Source organism: Diuraphis noxia, unplaced genomic scaffold (genome assembly GCF_037042655.1).
Source record: "Diuraphis noxia isolate RWA-SAM2 unplaced genomic scaffold, SU_Dnox_SAM2 contig0004, whole genome shotgun sequence".
Taxonomy (NCBI): domain Eukaryota; kingdom Metazoa; phylum Arthropoda; class Insecta; order Hemiptera; family Aphididae; genus Diuraphis; species Diuraphis noxia.
The window spans coordinates 32,403,183-32,420,856 of NW_028301714.1; the positions used below are offsets into that span (position 1 = coordinate 32,403,183).

Consider the following 17,674-nt stretch of genomic DNA (forward strand, 5'->3'; position numbering starts at 1 on the left):
ATTTTAAGCATATTTATTTTTTTTTTTTTTTGGTTTGGGGAAGTAATACGAAAACTTTCTGTTTAGAATAAAATGTACGCGTGAAATATAAATTATAATTGTTGAAATTTAATCGGCAGGTACATACAGTTGACGAAATATCATTGGTACACTATACAAATAATGTTCAATAATTTCACACTTATATTATTATTTCCAGTGGTTTAGGTAATGGTTATTAATGAAAATGTCATTAAACACGAATTATTCATAAATCCAAATTTTGGCTTAATCCAACTTGGTCAGTATTGTAAATAGAAAAAAAAATAGTCTATCCGAATATTATGTAGAAAAAAAATGTTTTCATTAAAAAAAATAGTTGTATTGCGCATGCGCACACAAAAAGTGTTAATAATTCGAAATTTATCTGACATATTATGTATTTAGGTACTCCCTATCACCACCCCAAAACCCCGTTTCAATACAAGGCCGTGCACATGAGATATTTATTATTGTCTTAAATCGTGATCACATATATCACACTATATCATGAGATTTCAGATTTTTGAAAGGGCTTTGCACAGTTACACCCAAATATTTAATCAGAACCCTTAACAACCTTAAAAATCAAATACCTGAAACCAATATAACCCGAATGGTTCTATTTTCAAAACACCCGAATTAACCAAAATTTGAATATGAAACATTCAGATTTCCCTGAAACCCAAATCGTTTTTTATTTTACAATTTTCATGTGATATATATTAGCATTTTGTATATACTTTATATGGCTAATTTGATTTTATAATTATTTGTTTAGTTAATTAAAACAATATTGGCACATTTTGCTAAAAAAAATAACTAAAAAATAAAATTTTTCTTAACTGCTTAACACCAATATATTAACCTTATTTATAACGGTTATTGATTATTAACACCAAAACGTTTGTTTAAATTGTTTATACTGATGCTTAAACACGTGAATATATGCAGCATGCCGAAATCCGAATAAATCATTCGGGTGCCAAGCACGCTGAATTTTTGATTTTAATTACAATAATAATACATTATTATGATATTTAATTTTTGTTTGCCACTAAAATATTTTAAATTTTAATCATAAACTTAATAAAGTTCTTTTCGAGGCGCCTAATAAAATAGCAGCGATAAACTCAACTAAAAAGTTCTCTTGAAGCTATAATTGACACGATGTAGAGAAATCTTTAACAAAGTCTTTAATATTCTAAGGTCGTGGTATGTAAAATCTTAATGTTATTATGAAATCTGACGAAAAATCACATACAAGCGCCCTCTACAACCATTATTATAGCTCAAAGCTAAACTCTTATACCATGTCACCACACTAGGCACACTAATGATAATAATTACATAATAATTAATTAATAATTCATTAATTTATTTTAAAATATGATAATTATTACATGGAATATTAAAATTCAAGGGATTTTTAAACATTGATGTTATACATTAAATATACATTATAGAGGCGCTAGATGAATTTCTTTTAATTCTTGATAAGAACATCCAGAGCGCTGTCATATTCTGATTCGTCTTCGTTGGGCAACCATGATAGTATCACAGACTATATAATCTCTGATACCTAGTATCCATATCCATGGTATGGTGGTATGTACCATGTAGTTTTTATTTATTCTCTGATTATTATGATAACATTGAATTAGTATAATATTTGATTTTAGATATTAGATAATAGATACTTCTCATAATATAATATTTTGATTTAGTACTATACTTTCATTATAGTCATAGTGAAATTAACGTAACTATAATTGTAACAAAATGGTTGTAAGACCATATAATGAAGAACTAGAATATCTAGAAAAGAAATCTCCATTTAAATGGGAAATAAAGAAAGGATTTCAACCAAATATGAGAGTAGGTGTAAGGATTTTGCTTAATATGTTTTTGGTTTTAATTAGAATTTCTTTTATATAGGTTGAAGGAGTGTTCTATGTTAATAAATTTTTAGAAAAACTTATGTTGGAAGAATTACAAAATGCATGTCGACCAGGAATGATCGGTGGATTTTTACCTGGTGTTAAGCAAATTGCTAATGTGGCTGCATTACCTGGCATTGTTCATAAATCTATTGGACTTCCAGATGTACACTCTGGTTATGGATTTGCTATAGGTAGCTTTAAAGTAGTATCTGTTTTATTAAATACCTAAGTCAGTAGTTGAATTTCCAAATGGTTCTTACTGGGCTTTTTACGTTATAGTATACGTCATACAAATTGTAATAACTGTTTATGTATAGTATTAGTTTTCCCTTAGCATTAATTGTTCTTTATAATTTTTTTTTTAGGAAATATGGCTGCATTTGATATGGATGATCCTCAGTCGATTGTTTCGCCTGGTGGTGTTGGATTTGACATTAATTGTGGTGTACGATTACTCCGGACAAATTTATTTGAAAAAGATGTCCAGCCCATCAAAGTAATACTTTAATAATAATTTAATTTATCGAGACATTATCATATAATTTACCAATTTATATTAATCCAATGCTATTTAGGAACAATTAGCTCAAAGCATGTTTGATCATATTCCGGTTGGGGTAGGATCAAAAGGAATCATACCAATGAATGCAAATGACTTAGAAGAAGCACTTGAAATGGGAATGGATTGGTCTCTAAGAGAAGGTTAATATCAGGTTTTATAAATTAAATTTTTTTAAATTATTTAAAAAAAATTATATTTTTATCAGGTTATGCATGGGCTGAAGACAAAGAACATTGTGAAGAAAATGGTAGAATGTTGAATGCAGATTCGTCTAAAGTTAGCATGAGAGCAAGAAAACGAGGTTTACCTCAAGTAAATTATTAATTTAAAATATTGCATAGTTTAAGTCAGGTATTTCAAACTCAAAGTATTAACTTTGCTGAATATATTGAATAGATTACTATGTGGACTGCGCATAAAAGTTTATCAAAAAAATAATATTATATTCATTACTTACAATTCTATACAATACTTATATTATTACAGTTTGTTAGAAGGTAAGACAGGAAAGTAACATAATGTTACCTTTCTGAAACATGTTGTGATAAAATTAAAATTGTATAATTTATTTTTACCTCATGTTTGAGATAACTGGTTTAAGTGTTAAACATAATTATTATTTTTAATATTTATATGCTTTTTTATAGTTAGGAACATTAGGAGCAGGTAATCACTATGCAGAAATACAAGTAGTTGATGAAGTTTATGATAAATGGGCAGCAAAGAAAATGGGAATAGAAAATGTTGGTCAAGTATGCGTAATGATACATTCTGGAAGTCGTGGTTTTGGACATCAAGTGGCTACAGGTATATTATAATATAGGATGGGGGTAAAATTGAATTTTAAGCTATGTTTAAATAGTATATTAAAATTATAAAAAATATGATATGAATTTTATAATAGACTTTTTTCCTTAGTATGTTTAGATGATATATTATAATATATATAACTAGCTTTTGAAAAGAGCTTTTGTCTCTAATAAATCTTAATATTTCGCAAGTCATTTTTTATTAAATTTTCATATTAATAGTCTAGATTTAAATGCTTTTCCATATTTTTTCTAGTGGATTATTTGATATGCAATGTGAGCACATTATGAGTTCTATGACGTGTTTTAAAAATTATTATGTTGTGTTTATTTTTACAATTTAATTAGTTTTTAACGCCTAAAAATATGTATTTATTTACATTTCTACATATTTACATAATTTTATTTAAGTTTTTATTTCTTTTCTAAGTAATAATTTAGTGTCTTCAAACAAAAAAAAAACATAAACAAAATTTTAGTTGACTGTTTTCTATAAATTTTTATTTTTATAAGGGCCATTCTTACAATGTTTGGGTTAAGTGTCCATTAACAGCTAACTGACGGTTATTGAGATTTTCACTGGTAGAATTCCACTGGTTAAGTGCCCATTTACTTTAACCAGACATTGTAAGAATGGCCCTAAATGTCTCATTTCACATTATTTAAGATCGTGCAGTTATGCTAATATTAGGAAGTTACAGCTCATAATTTGTAATACATTATACAAAAATGTTGAAGCCCATATTTTAAATTTTGATGCATAGTTCAAATAAAAGATATTTTAAATTTATATTGACTGATCTTCAGTGTATCAATATCCAAACTCTTAGAACAGTTTTGAATTAAAAAATAATATATTTACAATTTATAAACTAAAAAGTAATACTGATATTTTTAAAAATATACCCATAAATGATTACTGATAGATATTATATATTATAACTTATTTTTACTTAAGATGCTTTACTGGAAATGGAAAAGGCTATGAAACGGGACCAAATTGAAGTTAACGACAGACAATTAGCGTGTGCCCGTATCAACTCTAATGAAGGTCAAAACTATTTAAAAGCCATGTCAGCTGCTGCAAATTTTGCGTGGGTGAATCGAAGTTCAATGACATTTTTAGCACGGCAAGTATGTATTGTGACAATAATATTGTAAATTTGTTTATAAACTAATTAGTATTTATTTTTTTAAAGGCTTTTGCAAAACAATTTAAATTAACACCAGATGATTTAGATATGCATGTCATATATGATGTATCTCATAATATTGCAAAAATGGAACAACATTATATTGATGGAAAACCAAAACACCTATTAGTGCACAGAAAAGTATTTAGATCATTGGTTTATATAAATAATTAGTTACTGTTTTTTAACATGATATTTATTCAAAATTGTTTTAATTATTGTTTCAGGGATCTACAAGAGCATTTCCGCCTTATCATCCACTTATTCCAGTTGACTACCAACTAACCGGTCAACCAGTATTAATTGGTGGAACTATGGGTACCTGTTCATATGTATTGACTGGGACTGAACAGGGTATGAATGAAACATTCGGATCTACGTGCCATGGAGCTGTAAGGGATTTTTTTTGTTTGATTTACTTATTTATTTATTTTAATATAACTAATGAGATGTTATTTATTTCAGGGGCGTGCACTGTCAAGAGCTAAATCTCGTAGGAACTTAGACTATAATAATGTATTAGAAAAATTGCAGCAACAAGGAATTTCCATTCGAGTAGCTTCACCAAAATTGGTAATGGAAGAAGCTCCAGAATCATATAAAAATGTTACTGATGTTGTGGATACTTGTCATGAGGCAGGAATTAGTAAGAAGACTGTAAAATTAAGACCAATTGCTGTTATTAAAGGATAAAAATAAGTTTTTTTTTACCTCTATAATCTATAAATTACATCTAATTATATGTAAATTTTGTATTATATGTTCATAAATTACATCTGTAATATTTTAATAACAAATATTAAATTATGATCTATAAATATTAAGCTATACATATCTTTCTATCTAAATCGCTTAGTAAAAAAAATAATAATTTAAACCATAATTTTTTAATTTAAATATACAATTCAATTAAAATTTGTACTTCAAATGTGTATTGTAAAAAACAATTGTACCAATTTCTATACTTTCCCTATCTAGACACTGCCGCCAGTCGTATTTGTATAAGAAAATAAAAAATTGTATGATAATGCATTGTCAAAATACCACCAATTTCTAGTTACTATAAAGTATAGCTATTAGGAATGCCAAGTGCAGCATTGGCAATGTAAGCTGTACTTGTAAAACCGCCTATTATCAAACACATTAAAAAAAAAATCCCTGGAATAATCACTTGTAGGTACCTGCAATAATAACTTCCAATACAGTTATACTTAAAATGACTACAATTATAAAATGTATCTGTTTTCTGTTAATAAGTTTAGTTGTATCCATTGAAACCCATACTTTTTATTTGACTGAAGTGTTTAGGCTTGTAAGTTATCAACTGTTATTTTTTTTTATACATACTAACTTACTGATAAAAATACATTTTTTTGACCTATTTTTAGAACTTAGTCTTTTACAGCAATATAATTATGTCAGGAAGTTAGCAGATAATTAATATCATCTATATAATATGACTATGAATAAATGTCAGGTAATATTAACTGCACATTTATGTTATTAATAAGTGTACAATAAATGATTTACCTTCAAAATTCAAAATTGTATTATAAAAGTAACAAAAATAAAATCTAATCTGTGATAATATGGTAAATAAATAAGTTAAATAAATTTTATTAGCTGGTAATATTTTTAAAACTCGTATCATTTATAATTTAAAATATGCATTGAATTGATTCGTAACTACATAATATTAAATATTTAAATATTATGTTTAATGATATAAAAAATAAAGTAGGTAAAAGTTGAGTGTTATATAATACATATATGGAACAATGAGTTGTATTGTGATATTCTGTGGTTGTACCTACCTGTTGAGTGTATTATATTATAGTTGTTGTATGGAATGTGTGTTTATAGTGTGTTACAGTGACATACGACAGTATATTAAAATTTTATCTATATTTAAATTGCTATTTTTGAAAAAACTTAAGGGTATAATTGTGAACAAAACTCGCTGGTAATTACTATCATAAATTATTATATATTTTACTATTTTTAATAGTTTCTGGAAAGACAATAACAGGCGGTATTTGAGGTGCTTTGCATTCTATTAAAGTAGCCATTTCCTTTAAATTATCTTTTGATGCGATTGGTATCTCACCAAATTCATTTGATTTGGGCTTCATTGATCTGTTCAGTTTCTAAAAAAATATTATAACATTAAGTCATATCATTTTTTTCATCCACAATAATAATAATTTTGTAGTTTTTCAACTTACTTGGTAAAATGTCATCCCTTCGGAATGTAGGAACGTATAAACAGACATGATGGGTATGCATGCCAATGAGATCATAACCATGGACCACCCTATCATGTGGACCCAAGTGGGAAAACTCCGAGTGCCATTCATATAGGTTGGTGGTTCATAGTCTGTTAAACTGAAAGCCCATACAAACTAATAAAACAAGAAAAAAACATATGATAAATCAAATTAGTAGTCAGCCATTTAACTGTGGTCATTAAGAGGACGTTTCACCCGCATGTGTTGTCTCCGTTTTACAAATGCGTAACATTGCAAAAACTGTTTCGCGCGGGAAAGAACCGAGAAAGATACAGTTATAACTAAGAAACGAAATTTTCATCACATAAAAAGGAGAATTTTGTCTGTGCAATATCGTTTTTATTTTTTCGATATCAGAACTACAAAAAAGTTATTCATGCTTAAAAAAAACGCAAAATGAAAGTATTATAAAACAATAAGAATTATTTTGTATAAGTGATATCGAAAAAATAAAAACGATATTGCACAGACAAAATTCTCCTTTTTATGTGGTGAAAATTTCATTTCTTAGTTATCACTGTATATTTCTCGGTTCTTTCCCGTGCAAAACAGTTTTTGCAATGTTACGCACTTGTAAGACGGAGACAACACATGCGCGTGAAACGTCCTCTTAAGAGGAGGCATGGGTTACAACTGTTACAAGCATACCTACTATAACGTATAAACCCAAAGGAAAAAAAAACAATTAGGTTTTATTTTATCGATATTTATTACAAATTAAGTTATAAATTTATAATATTATTATCTAAGTGCATTTTGTTTTTGATTTAGGTGTATCATCGGAAAAGGCCTAATGGATAGGTAATTATCCTTTTAACTTTATATGGCGAGGGTTGTGCGGGGGGCTTGTGATGACTTTTGGTTAGTACACATTTGAATATCGGTTAATATTATGATACTATAATTTACCATTAATGAAAGAGGAGTAGTAATGTACCAACTGAATTTGAAAAACCACAACGGTTTTGTTCCCGTGATTCTTTCGATGTCTGCTACTATTTTATTACCACCGTACATCCAGGATACCGCTATCACTTCGAAAAAAGCAATGTAAATCACAGACCACGTAGAAGTATAATAGTCAATTATTTGGAACAAATATGTACCACCCTGTGAACAGCACGTAAAGAAAATCGACGAAACGATCGATATAATTCGGTTGGTCGTGTTTGCACTTTGCAGTGTAAGTGCGTAACAAGTACGCGTTAATAGCAAAAAACAAATAACATATTTTAGACCTGTGTGACGAGTGGAAGTCCGAGTAGAAATGAAGCAAAGCAGACCACCAAGACCAAAAGTTCGTGACAGATAAGGTATTTTTTGACAGCGCGTGGAAATCCATCCTGTATGGACGTCACGATGACTTCCACGATGGCGAACTGAAATTAAACAAATTAATATAATTACCAGCGATTATTTATTTGGATTGTACCTATAATTTAATTATTTCACTGCAGTACCTACGCACCGTTTCAACGTACCTAATCTGCAGGATATTTTGTTACGCAAAAGTTATAGAGGCAACTTCAGCGTGCGTTTTCACCAAAACCCCCCTCCCACCTCAATCAACTATATTTGGGCATTTTTTTTCTTGTAACCCGTTTGATTGATGAAGATAACAATTCATTTTAATTCGTTGACAGGAATACATTACGTTTGCAGTCTTGCAGACATTTTAACAGAAGTTACACATACTAAAAGGATATATTTAAACATATACATATAGGTAGGTATTACTGTATAAGGTACACGTCGTGGGACGTGGACATGAAAGCGCATGACATTGTTATGAATTTATGACATGAATTACCTCGCTGTTCAGGGCCAGACAAAACATCATGAAGAACAGTAACATCGACAGGTACGTGGAGTACGGCATACTGGATAGCACTTTGGTGAACAGAATGAACACGATTCCTGGTCCTGCTCAATGCAATATAAAATAGGTAATAAAATAAATCTGTAAACTATTATCATTGGTTTTTCAGTCACTTATTACTACAAGGTTTGTTGGTAAATTAGACAACAGATACGTCTTATAATATTAACAATATCGATGTGCATTGTATATTATATATTTGTATATAATAATACATTTTTATTTTAATAATTTATTTTATTTTCTTCTCGACATAATCTCGATTTAATAGTTTTTGCGTTTTTAATTATCTAGGTAGGTTATATGAATTTTTATGTGGAAATATTTTTTTGAGTAGGTAAGTATATTTTTATGTGCTTAGATAACACATAACCAGCGATGGATGATATGTACTTAAAGGTTTTATTATTACTATGTAATTAAAATTAATTTTATTGATATTATAAAGTGTCATTTACCATCCGGTATGACGTCTTCCACAGTCTTTCCGTATTCCTTGGCCATGTTACCCAAAGTGGCGAACGTGAAAAGTCCAACTGCAAAACTCGATACTCCGTTAATGAGCGATATGGTCACTGTATCCACCATAATATTGTTGTTGTAACGGTTGTACGAAGAAAACGAAATTACCAGACCGAAGGCGATACCGATGGAGCTTAGGTTTTGACCCACAGCGCTCACCCAAACCTAAGTAGTAACTCATATGATATTATTAGTGCGAACAAATCAAAAAATTTAAATTCTGTATTGGATAGAAACATAATATTCTTTTTGACGTAAATTTCGGAATAGACTAAAAAAAGAAGAAAATAATAATAAAATAGAATAACTCTGTTATACATAGTTATAGTAAGTAGACATGAAAATGTCAAGTTCTCTTTTGACTGCATATAATATGATATAATAGAATGGATCATCCAATCGAATTAATGATATGTATTTACACTTTACAGAGAATGAGAAAACTATGATTTAGGTAAGTATTTAAATTATTTAAGTAACTTAAATAGTTTACCTGTAATATATATTATGTAGGTATTAGTGTATTACATAGTAAATAGTATGTTAATTAATTAATTACTCTGTATTCACTATTATGTAATACAATTAAAATTCATATAAAGTTACGTTTATATTGCGATTTTGAAATATTTTTAACTATCGATAGAAGATAACGTTTATGGGCTATGTGCCTTACGTCAGTATAAATTTGAAGTCAATAAAAAATGGTTTGAATTTAAATCACAACTAATTCTATATGTTGTAAAAACGTAAAATAAATTCTTTAAAATACCTATGTTAAATTTACTTAAAAATAGCGCATGTTCTTTGCAAAAATCGTCAAATTGTGTGTTAGATAGTAAATATTTTGTTTCAATGTCACATTAAAATATGTAAATTCTACGAAATCTTAACTTAAAGCTGTCATATATATTTAAATAATGCTACGTACAATTTGACTGCGAAGTACGAGTCCTTGGAAATTTAAATATATATATATCTACTTAAACAGTAAACACATTAAAGTTCTAAAGATGTGTTGTACTTACTATAGTTAATGATTTTTTTTTACGTGTGGTAATTCATGTATTAATTTTTTTCGTATTAATTAATTTTTTAACACGTATCGATGAGAATTTAAAAAATGTATGCTGTTGAAATATTATATCGTAATATTGTTTCATATAGTTTAAAATATTCGATTGGGAATTATTCTTGATTTTCTCTTAATATAGTGGATTCCTAATAAAATTACATCAAAAGAAATACAATTTGGTACATATATTTTTACCTAATAAACATATTAATTATAATATCATATTGTATATATGTCAATATGACATATGGTTATATAACGTATATTTTATACTAATATAATAGGTACTAAGCATGTGTCGTGTGGTTCGCATAAATTATAATGTTTGTAAAATTGTAAAATTGTAAAATGAAGGTGTTAAGATTAGTGAAAAGTAAAATTTGTTACGTTACCTATCAAAATAAATTGTAATATTGTTAAATTGATTTTTTTAAGTGGTTTTATATCTAAAATTCTTATAAAATATATTACTATGTACTTACAAAATATATTAATTTAATCTAGATATGATAAACTCTAAACATCTCAAATTTCAAGGATGACTTGTCTACCAAAGTATTAATATATAGTAGTATTAACGGATAGGCATAATAATCATATAATTATACATGTTTTATACCAGGTTATCTAGTCTAATTTGTATTATTAAATCGCTGGTATAAATATACAACATTTGTGTTATTTATCACGCATTTGGATTAATAATTATAACTTGTAAATTATTTACTCAGGTCTTATCATGGACGTCTGAATTTTAAGGTCACAATTCTATGCAAAATATTCAATGTTTATAGTGTTTATACATACACTCAAATCAAAACATCAAACATGCGTAGGTAGTTAATGTTCGAAAGATTATAACAAACATCGACTAACTGCATAAAGTTTTTCGTTCTTTAATATTTATCTATATCTACATATTCACATCAGAAACACATAATACTTCACTTAAAAGTACCTTAAGAGTACCTATTATAATAAAATATAGTATATTTACTTTTTTAGTTTACAAGCTTTATAAACAATTTTAATATTATATATTTATGTTTAATGAAAAGTTTTCAATTATGCGGGTGTATATTATTTATTATAGCAATCGTATTTTCTCATATTTTAATTTACCTATATAATTATTCTAATTAGTTTTGTCACGGTCATTATTATTGTATGCTGTGACAATTGTTTTAAAAGTTATTTAATATTTTATTTGTTTTTTTTTTTTTACTTGGAAAAATATTTACTAATGGTTTACCTACAGGCTATAACATCATCGCGTTTGAAAGAGTAAATTACTTAATTACCATTATACCTAAAGCTAATTTCTAAGAAAACAATGATCAATAACATTTGTAAATAATAATTTGAATTGGGGCTTAATATTTTAGGAGTAGAATAATACAATTAATGACGAATGACGATTGACGTCTGCTGAGATGATAATCATAATAATCGAAGCGTTTTGACGTAGGTACTCGAACAATTTAATAGTGCATATTATACAGAGTACTATATAGTATAATATAGTAATATTAAAAAACTCGACGATTGAAAGAACCGATGATTTCTTAGACGAGGAAAATGAACTGTCGACGACGGACAGTAAAATGAAGTTCATCGAATGGATTTAGCGGACGGAAACAATTTTCCTCGTGTAATTGAGATGCCATAATTAATTTATATATTTTTATAGTATATATTATATCACAAGAATTACAATTTACAAATATTACTTTATTAACTTATTATGATCAGACCTTGTCGTCTGACTGCGTGAGCTAGAATGACGCGAGCACCTACATATTTAGTATTAACTACAAGCACTGAAGCGCCTGCTGTACTTGTACATATAGGTAGAACGATGGTTTAGTAGTTACCTATATTATATCGTCGTAATATAATACGCTCATTTAATCCTGCATTTGTTTGATTTTTACTGCAACAATAACATCTTGAGTGGTACTGGTCAAAAAAAATAATAATAAAAGCAGGACATTGTACATAATAAATACGCAGACCTTATTATGATGGTTGGAATGGCTGTGGAGGGAGAGGGTCAACGGAAACCAATATATTATATTATGCCATTATGACGAGATGGAAATATTTCACTGAATGATTGTACACCGACACATCGTGATCGGGTTTTTTTTAGCTACCTACATACCATACGTTTTCGTGGTAATCGAGATCGTATAATACTACAGACATACCGAACATCATATCGTTAAATAACACCAACCATACAATATACAAAACATTTTTTGAAACGAATTTCGTCTACACAATTTGAAGATATTATTTCACACAACATTTTTAAAGATAATTACATTTTTTATCGTTATGATTTTAAAATTATTTTACTTTTTTTATAGGACAAAATAAATTTTAATGTCACATTCCAAAACTGAATATTTTTCTAAGAATTCAAAATTATTTTTACATTATTTTGGTTATCAGTGAACTCGTTTCATACAAATAAAAATATTTTCGTAAAGTATTTAATAATTTTCGAAATAATGAATGAGTATTAATTCTTTTAAAACAGCCACCCTGCATTGGGTGTTCGACACAAACCTTCGAGTCCAAAAGCAGTTCCCAGCGGAGTTTGAACAAGAAATATTCGATACCGATGTCAGCGCCGTCCAGCATCAGTGACCGGACTAGCAGTACGGCTAGCATGGCGAACGGCAGAGTAGCGGTCAGATGCAGCACGCGGCCTGACGATTCGGTGCTTTTCCACAGCTTGAAGTACACAACGGTGGACACGACCAACATGCACACGGCCAACTCCCAGCGAACGTTGCCCAATGTGTTCGGGTCCTTTGCAATCTGCAGCATTTTCACGCTGCACGATACGATAAAAAATATTATAGAAAAAACAGTACCCAAAGTATAAAAATCGGGTATTTTTAGGGAATATCTGCTCGGATGGTGCTATTACGGGTAGTTAGTTCATATTATATCATACATTTTTGGGAAAGGTTAATACTCCTGAAGCCACTCTTAATTATTGGTTTTGGAACGACTTCGTTTCATATACCTCAGTCATTCGGAAAACGTAACCCTCTTTAAAGTGAGATATATGTCGGAGACTCTCAAAATTAATAAAAATACAATAAATAATAGGTAGTTTCATCGTTTTACGAGTATACATTTGTATAATTGTTTATTTGTTTACAAGTTGGTATACCAACAATAGGTACATTATGATGGTACATGATCAAAACTAAAAACTAAACTATGATACCGCTTCATGTTTTATAATTATTAGTATCGTTTGGAGATTGAAATGGAATTCACTTTAATAACAATATTATAAGCAATAACAATATTCATGGCCACCGTGAAGAAAGGAGGAAACTAAACAGCACGACGATTTAGCATGATCTAGCAAATTTGCAATAATCAAATCGAAATATTAGAAATTATTATTCATCATACTCAATAGTTGGGTCTTTGTTAATTTACCGATGATTAATTAATGAGTCAATGGTTAGTACATACACATAATAGGGTTTTTTTCACTCCAATATGGCCAAGCTATATAATATATAAACGGAACGAGTTAGTTATACGTCAAGTCATAACCTCTAATCACCTTACAGCAGTATTTAAACTTGTGATTAACAATAATCAACCATCTGCTGCAGCAATCGTGTGATTTCCTACCAAGTGTCCAAGTCCTGTAAAGCTGTACCTAATAGTGACGTAGTTCTTGTGGCAGCCCGAGTTTGATATTATAATAATCTATAGCGATCTAATATTTAATGCAATAAACACAACTATAACAATTGTTATATCATGAGATTTTCGATATTCATGTTTTACATTAGTGGTCGTCGAGGATAGATACCTGTTATAGCAACGTGTGTTTTTTTTTAGTATTTTTTGAATTTTTTTGTAGACATGCCATTATGTCATAATATACAATCGCAACATAATTATAAATATTCGAAGTTCGATTGTACAAGCAGGTATTAACTATTAAGCTTAGATAGTAGATACTACACTTAATCCATTATTATGTTACAAAATATATTTTATAGCATAATATATAGTATGATCATACATAATAATAATGTATATATTATAATAACTTTTATCCTATCCAATACAAATCATCTATTCGGTTGTTCCTTATGTTATAATTATAATCATATTAAGTTGAATGATTACTTGTAAAACTCTTCGGCAGGACTTCGGCCGTCCAAAGGCCTAGTGGTGTTAATGCCTGCTATCCAACAGCGGTCAGTGTTCCACCGGTTGTTGCAGTGCGCCCACGGTGGCTGGTCCTGGATTGCTGAGAAGAAATAATACAGAGTGTATGCAATGATCACGTTGTAATAGACGGATACGAAAAACGACGTCACCACGCTGGATAAACCAACACCTTCAAAAAAAAAAAAAACGGAAATCGGAAACATGTTAGTCATCGTTAGTTGACACGTGACGAGTATTTAAGATATATTATTGTAATGATGTATCATACGTTTAGTTGCTAATAAATAATAATTCGTAAAATCATATTAATAGGCTAAAAAATAAACCGAATGTACCGCCCAGGGATGTAATATTGAGTTGGCATTTATTATGTTTTTATGCAAACACTTTTCTGGTTAGACTTTAGACAATAGTTTCACGAGAAAACGAAACTTTAAACCCTTTATGATTTATTTATATTGGTGTTTGGAAGTTAAAATTACTGATCAATCAACCATAAAATATATATATATATATAAATGAGTAGCGAATTTAAAAATTAACTTTCTTATTTTTCTATGTTAGGTTTTTTATGCAAAATGCAACTAAAATATTAGGATTTATATAAGTAGGTAGATATATATTATATAATCGTATTATTTATTATTTATAAATAAATAAATATAATATTACTTGATATTATAAAACTTGGCCAAAATATGTGCTTATAAAATATAAATTTTGTTAAGAATAGTTGCTAACATTTAAATATTATACATAGTTAACATATTGAACGTATGCGGTATATATATAAATATCTTATAGAATCAAACATCAATAATATAATCATCAAGATATTGACTTACCTTTTAGAATTGGACAGAGTTTTGATATTGCACTAATTGGTCCTCGTTTAGTAAACTGTCCAATAGCCAATTCTAAATATAGTAATGGTATTCCACAAAATATCATCACCAAAAAATATGGTATCAAAAATATACCTAAAATGAATTGTTAATGTGTAATAATTATTATAATAACATTACAAATGCATTAATCTCTAACAAAAATATATATTAATCAATTAATGACATGTATCTATAAAAGTTGCAGTTAAAATTAACCAAATGGGGTAATGGGGTACAACAAATTAAATGACAATTATAACACACAACAAAATATAAAAGCGTTTCCTTTCGATTTGGAACACTTGAATTTTCTCTACCATCAATTAATGTATTGTCTCCATTATAATTCGTTTAAATGACTTAATATTTTTTTAATTTAATTGATCATTAAAGTTCTTTGTTGTGTTTTGCTTGTATATTTGTTGTTGTTATTATTTTTTTTTCGTATAAATATTGTCGACATCGCCATTTAATTCGGCTATAAATTTAAAACAATAAAAACTGCAATAGTAAAGCTCCCGCCATCATGAATTAATGGCTCCCTCGGTCTATGATAAATTGGCTTCTTCCTATATTAAACCTTTAGTGCAATCATTTCACGATAAAATGTCAGTAAATTTAATTTTAAGCTTCCTGGTGTAAATCGTAAATTAATTGACATTTTCACAGAAACTTAAAAGGCTCACCTCCGCCACTTTTGTGGCAGTGATATGGAAACCTCCACATGTTGCCTAGGCCCACCGAACAGCCCAGGCATGCTAAAATGAATTGGAGTTTATTACGCCAATAGTGAGTTCTTGTCCTAGACCGGAAATCCGATAACGACTCGGCAAGTGACCTGGAACAACTGCTGCATTCTGTAAAATCACCGTCGTCTTTCTCAATAAATCTAGAAAACACATTAGAACAAAATGATATTTTAGTTATTCAAAATGTACATGAAACTATTAATTCAAGTTAACTTAATATCATAGTAAGAATTAGTAGAAATACAACGATAAAATGCATTTTAAAAATCATATATATTATAATTTTGTAAAATTAAGGACTTAGGTATATATGTTATAGTTACAATTACATTTAATCTAAGTAAACTTTAAGCCAGTCAGTACTCAGTGGTGTACTGTTATAACCACAAATGAAACCTATTCGATATTTTTTTACATCCCCCCATCAAATTTTTAATTTTTTGTGTGTGTGTACTTAACTTGCTACTCTTTATTATGGATGTAGTAAATATCCTTTAAAAAATCAAAGAAAAAAGAACGAGAAGAAAAAATTAAAATTAAAAAACATAGTAAAACCAGTACTATTCCTTGCTTATAATCAGAAATTGGATTGAATTGAATAGAATTATGAAAAATTTAAACAGTCAATATATAGGTGCCTATAAGGATATTATGCGATGGGTAGGAACTCGCTACAATTTTTGATCGTCATGAAAATAATATATGTATTTTATGTTTAAACGGGGAATGTAAATTACTAAATAATAGATGTAGAACCTATATAGTAGGTATTTTGAATACCTACGTTAACCAAAATTATACTTATGAAATATTACATGTTTAGTAATAATTATTGGTTGTTATTATAAAATTGATACGTTGGTTAGTAAAAGTTAAAGTGAACATTATTTTAATCTTTTATTTCATGTAGTCAAAAGCAGTACTTATATTTAGAATGTACAATTACTTAGACCCGGTCATCTATTAGAAACGATAAAATTATACTTGTTTACTAGGTAATTTGGATTTAATGTTTTATATACAACGATGCTATAAAAAAATGTTTTTGAATAAAGGTAAAAAATATCAGTAACAATTCTCATTTTTTTATATCAACTTATTGTAATAATAAAGTACCTAACTTAAAAAAGATGTATACATTTTCTGATAATTCAAAAATAAATATAATTGTCAAGCACTTAAACATTTTATTTACCTTACATCGTTGACCATGGTCAATGAATTGTACTTTACAATGCGTAACTACAGGATTCTATATTACACCTATTTGAGAATATGCAATTTTTAATTCGAATAAATCCGTATGAGTCAATTTCTATAATTACTGATACCATCACTATGTTACCTTTCTAATAAATAAACGAAATAATGAACTAAATGAGTACAATATCACACTTCTAAAATGAGTTCAATGCCATGAAACTCCCGCTAAAACTTAAAATCATTTCTGTACATCAACGTTATATGGGAAAACATTTTTCTCTTCTTAATCATTGAAAATATTTAAAAAATTTTATTAACAACGATA

At 28.5% G+C, this 17,674-nt stretch overlaps 2 protein-coding genes across 2 annotated transcripts in view; one reads left to right on the top strand and one right to left on the bottom strand.

Moving 5' to 3' along the window:
* Positions 1-1,717: 1,717 nt before the first annotated feature.
* RtcB (RtcB RNA ligase) lies at positions 1,718-5,446 on the top strand. The gene is made up of 10 exons (XM_015521350.2): positions 1,718-1,896; positions 1,957-2,152; positions 2,327-2,457; positions 2,537-2,663; positions 2,729-2,835; positions 3,171-3,330; positions 4,291-4,466; positions 4,532-4,666; positions 4,753-4,917; positions 4,991-5,446. Exons 1-10 carry the CDS (start codon positions 1,801-1,803, stop codon positions 5,216-5,218), a joined length of 1,521 nt encoding a protein of 506 aa, XP_015376836.1. The 5' UTR covers positions 1,718-1,800; the 3' UTR covers positions 5,219-5,446.
* A 1,046-nt stretch (positions 5,447-6,492) lies between these two features.
* The window catches only part of LOC107171120 (sodium- and chloride-dependent GABA transporter ine-like), a 29,354-nt gene continuing 18,172 nt past the window's right edge, over positions 6,493-17,674 (bottom strand). The window contains exons 3-12 of the mRNA XM_015521351.2: positions 16,084-16,286; positions 15,356-15,490; positions 14,466-14,679; positions 12,864-13,134; positions 9,151-9,379; positions 8,624-8,736; positions 8,052-8,192; positions 7,723-7,923; positions 6,751-6,927; positions 6,493-6,672 (exon numbers count right to left, since the gene is read on the bottom strand). Coding sequence (XP_015376837.2) covers positions 6,499-6,672; positions 6,751-6,927; positions 7,723-7,923; positions 8,052-8,192; positions 8,624-8,736; positions 9,151-9,379; positions 12,864-13,134; positions 14,466-14,679; positions 15,356-15,490; positions 16,084-16,286 — 1,858 coding nt within the window. The 3' untranslated portion in view covers positions 6,493-6,498. The remainder of the gene's footprint in view (positions 6,673-6,750; positions 6,928-7,722; positions 7,924-8,051; positions 8,193-8,623; positions 8,737-9,150; positions 9,380-12,863; positions 13,135-14,465; positions 14,680-15,355; positions 15,491-16,083; positions 16,287-17,674) is intronic.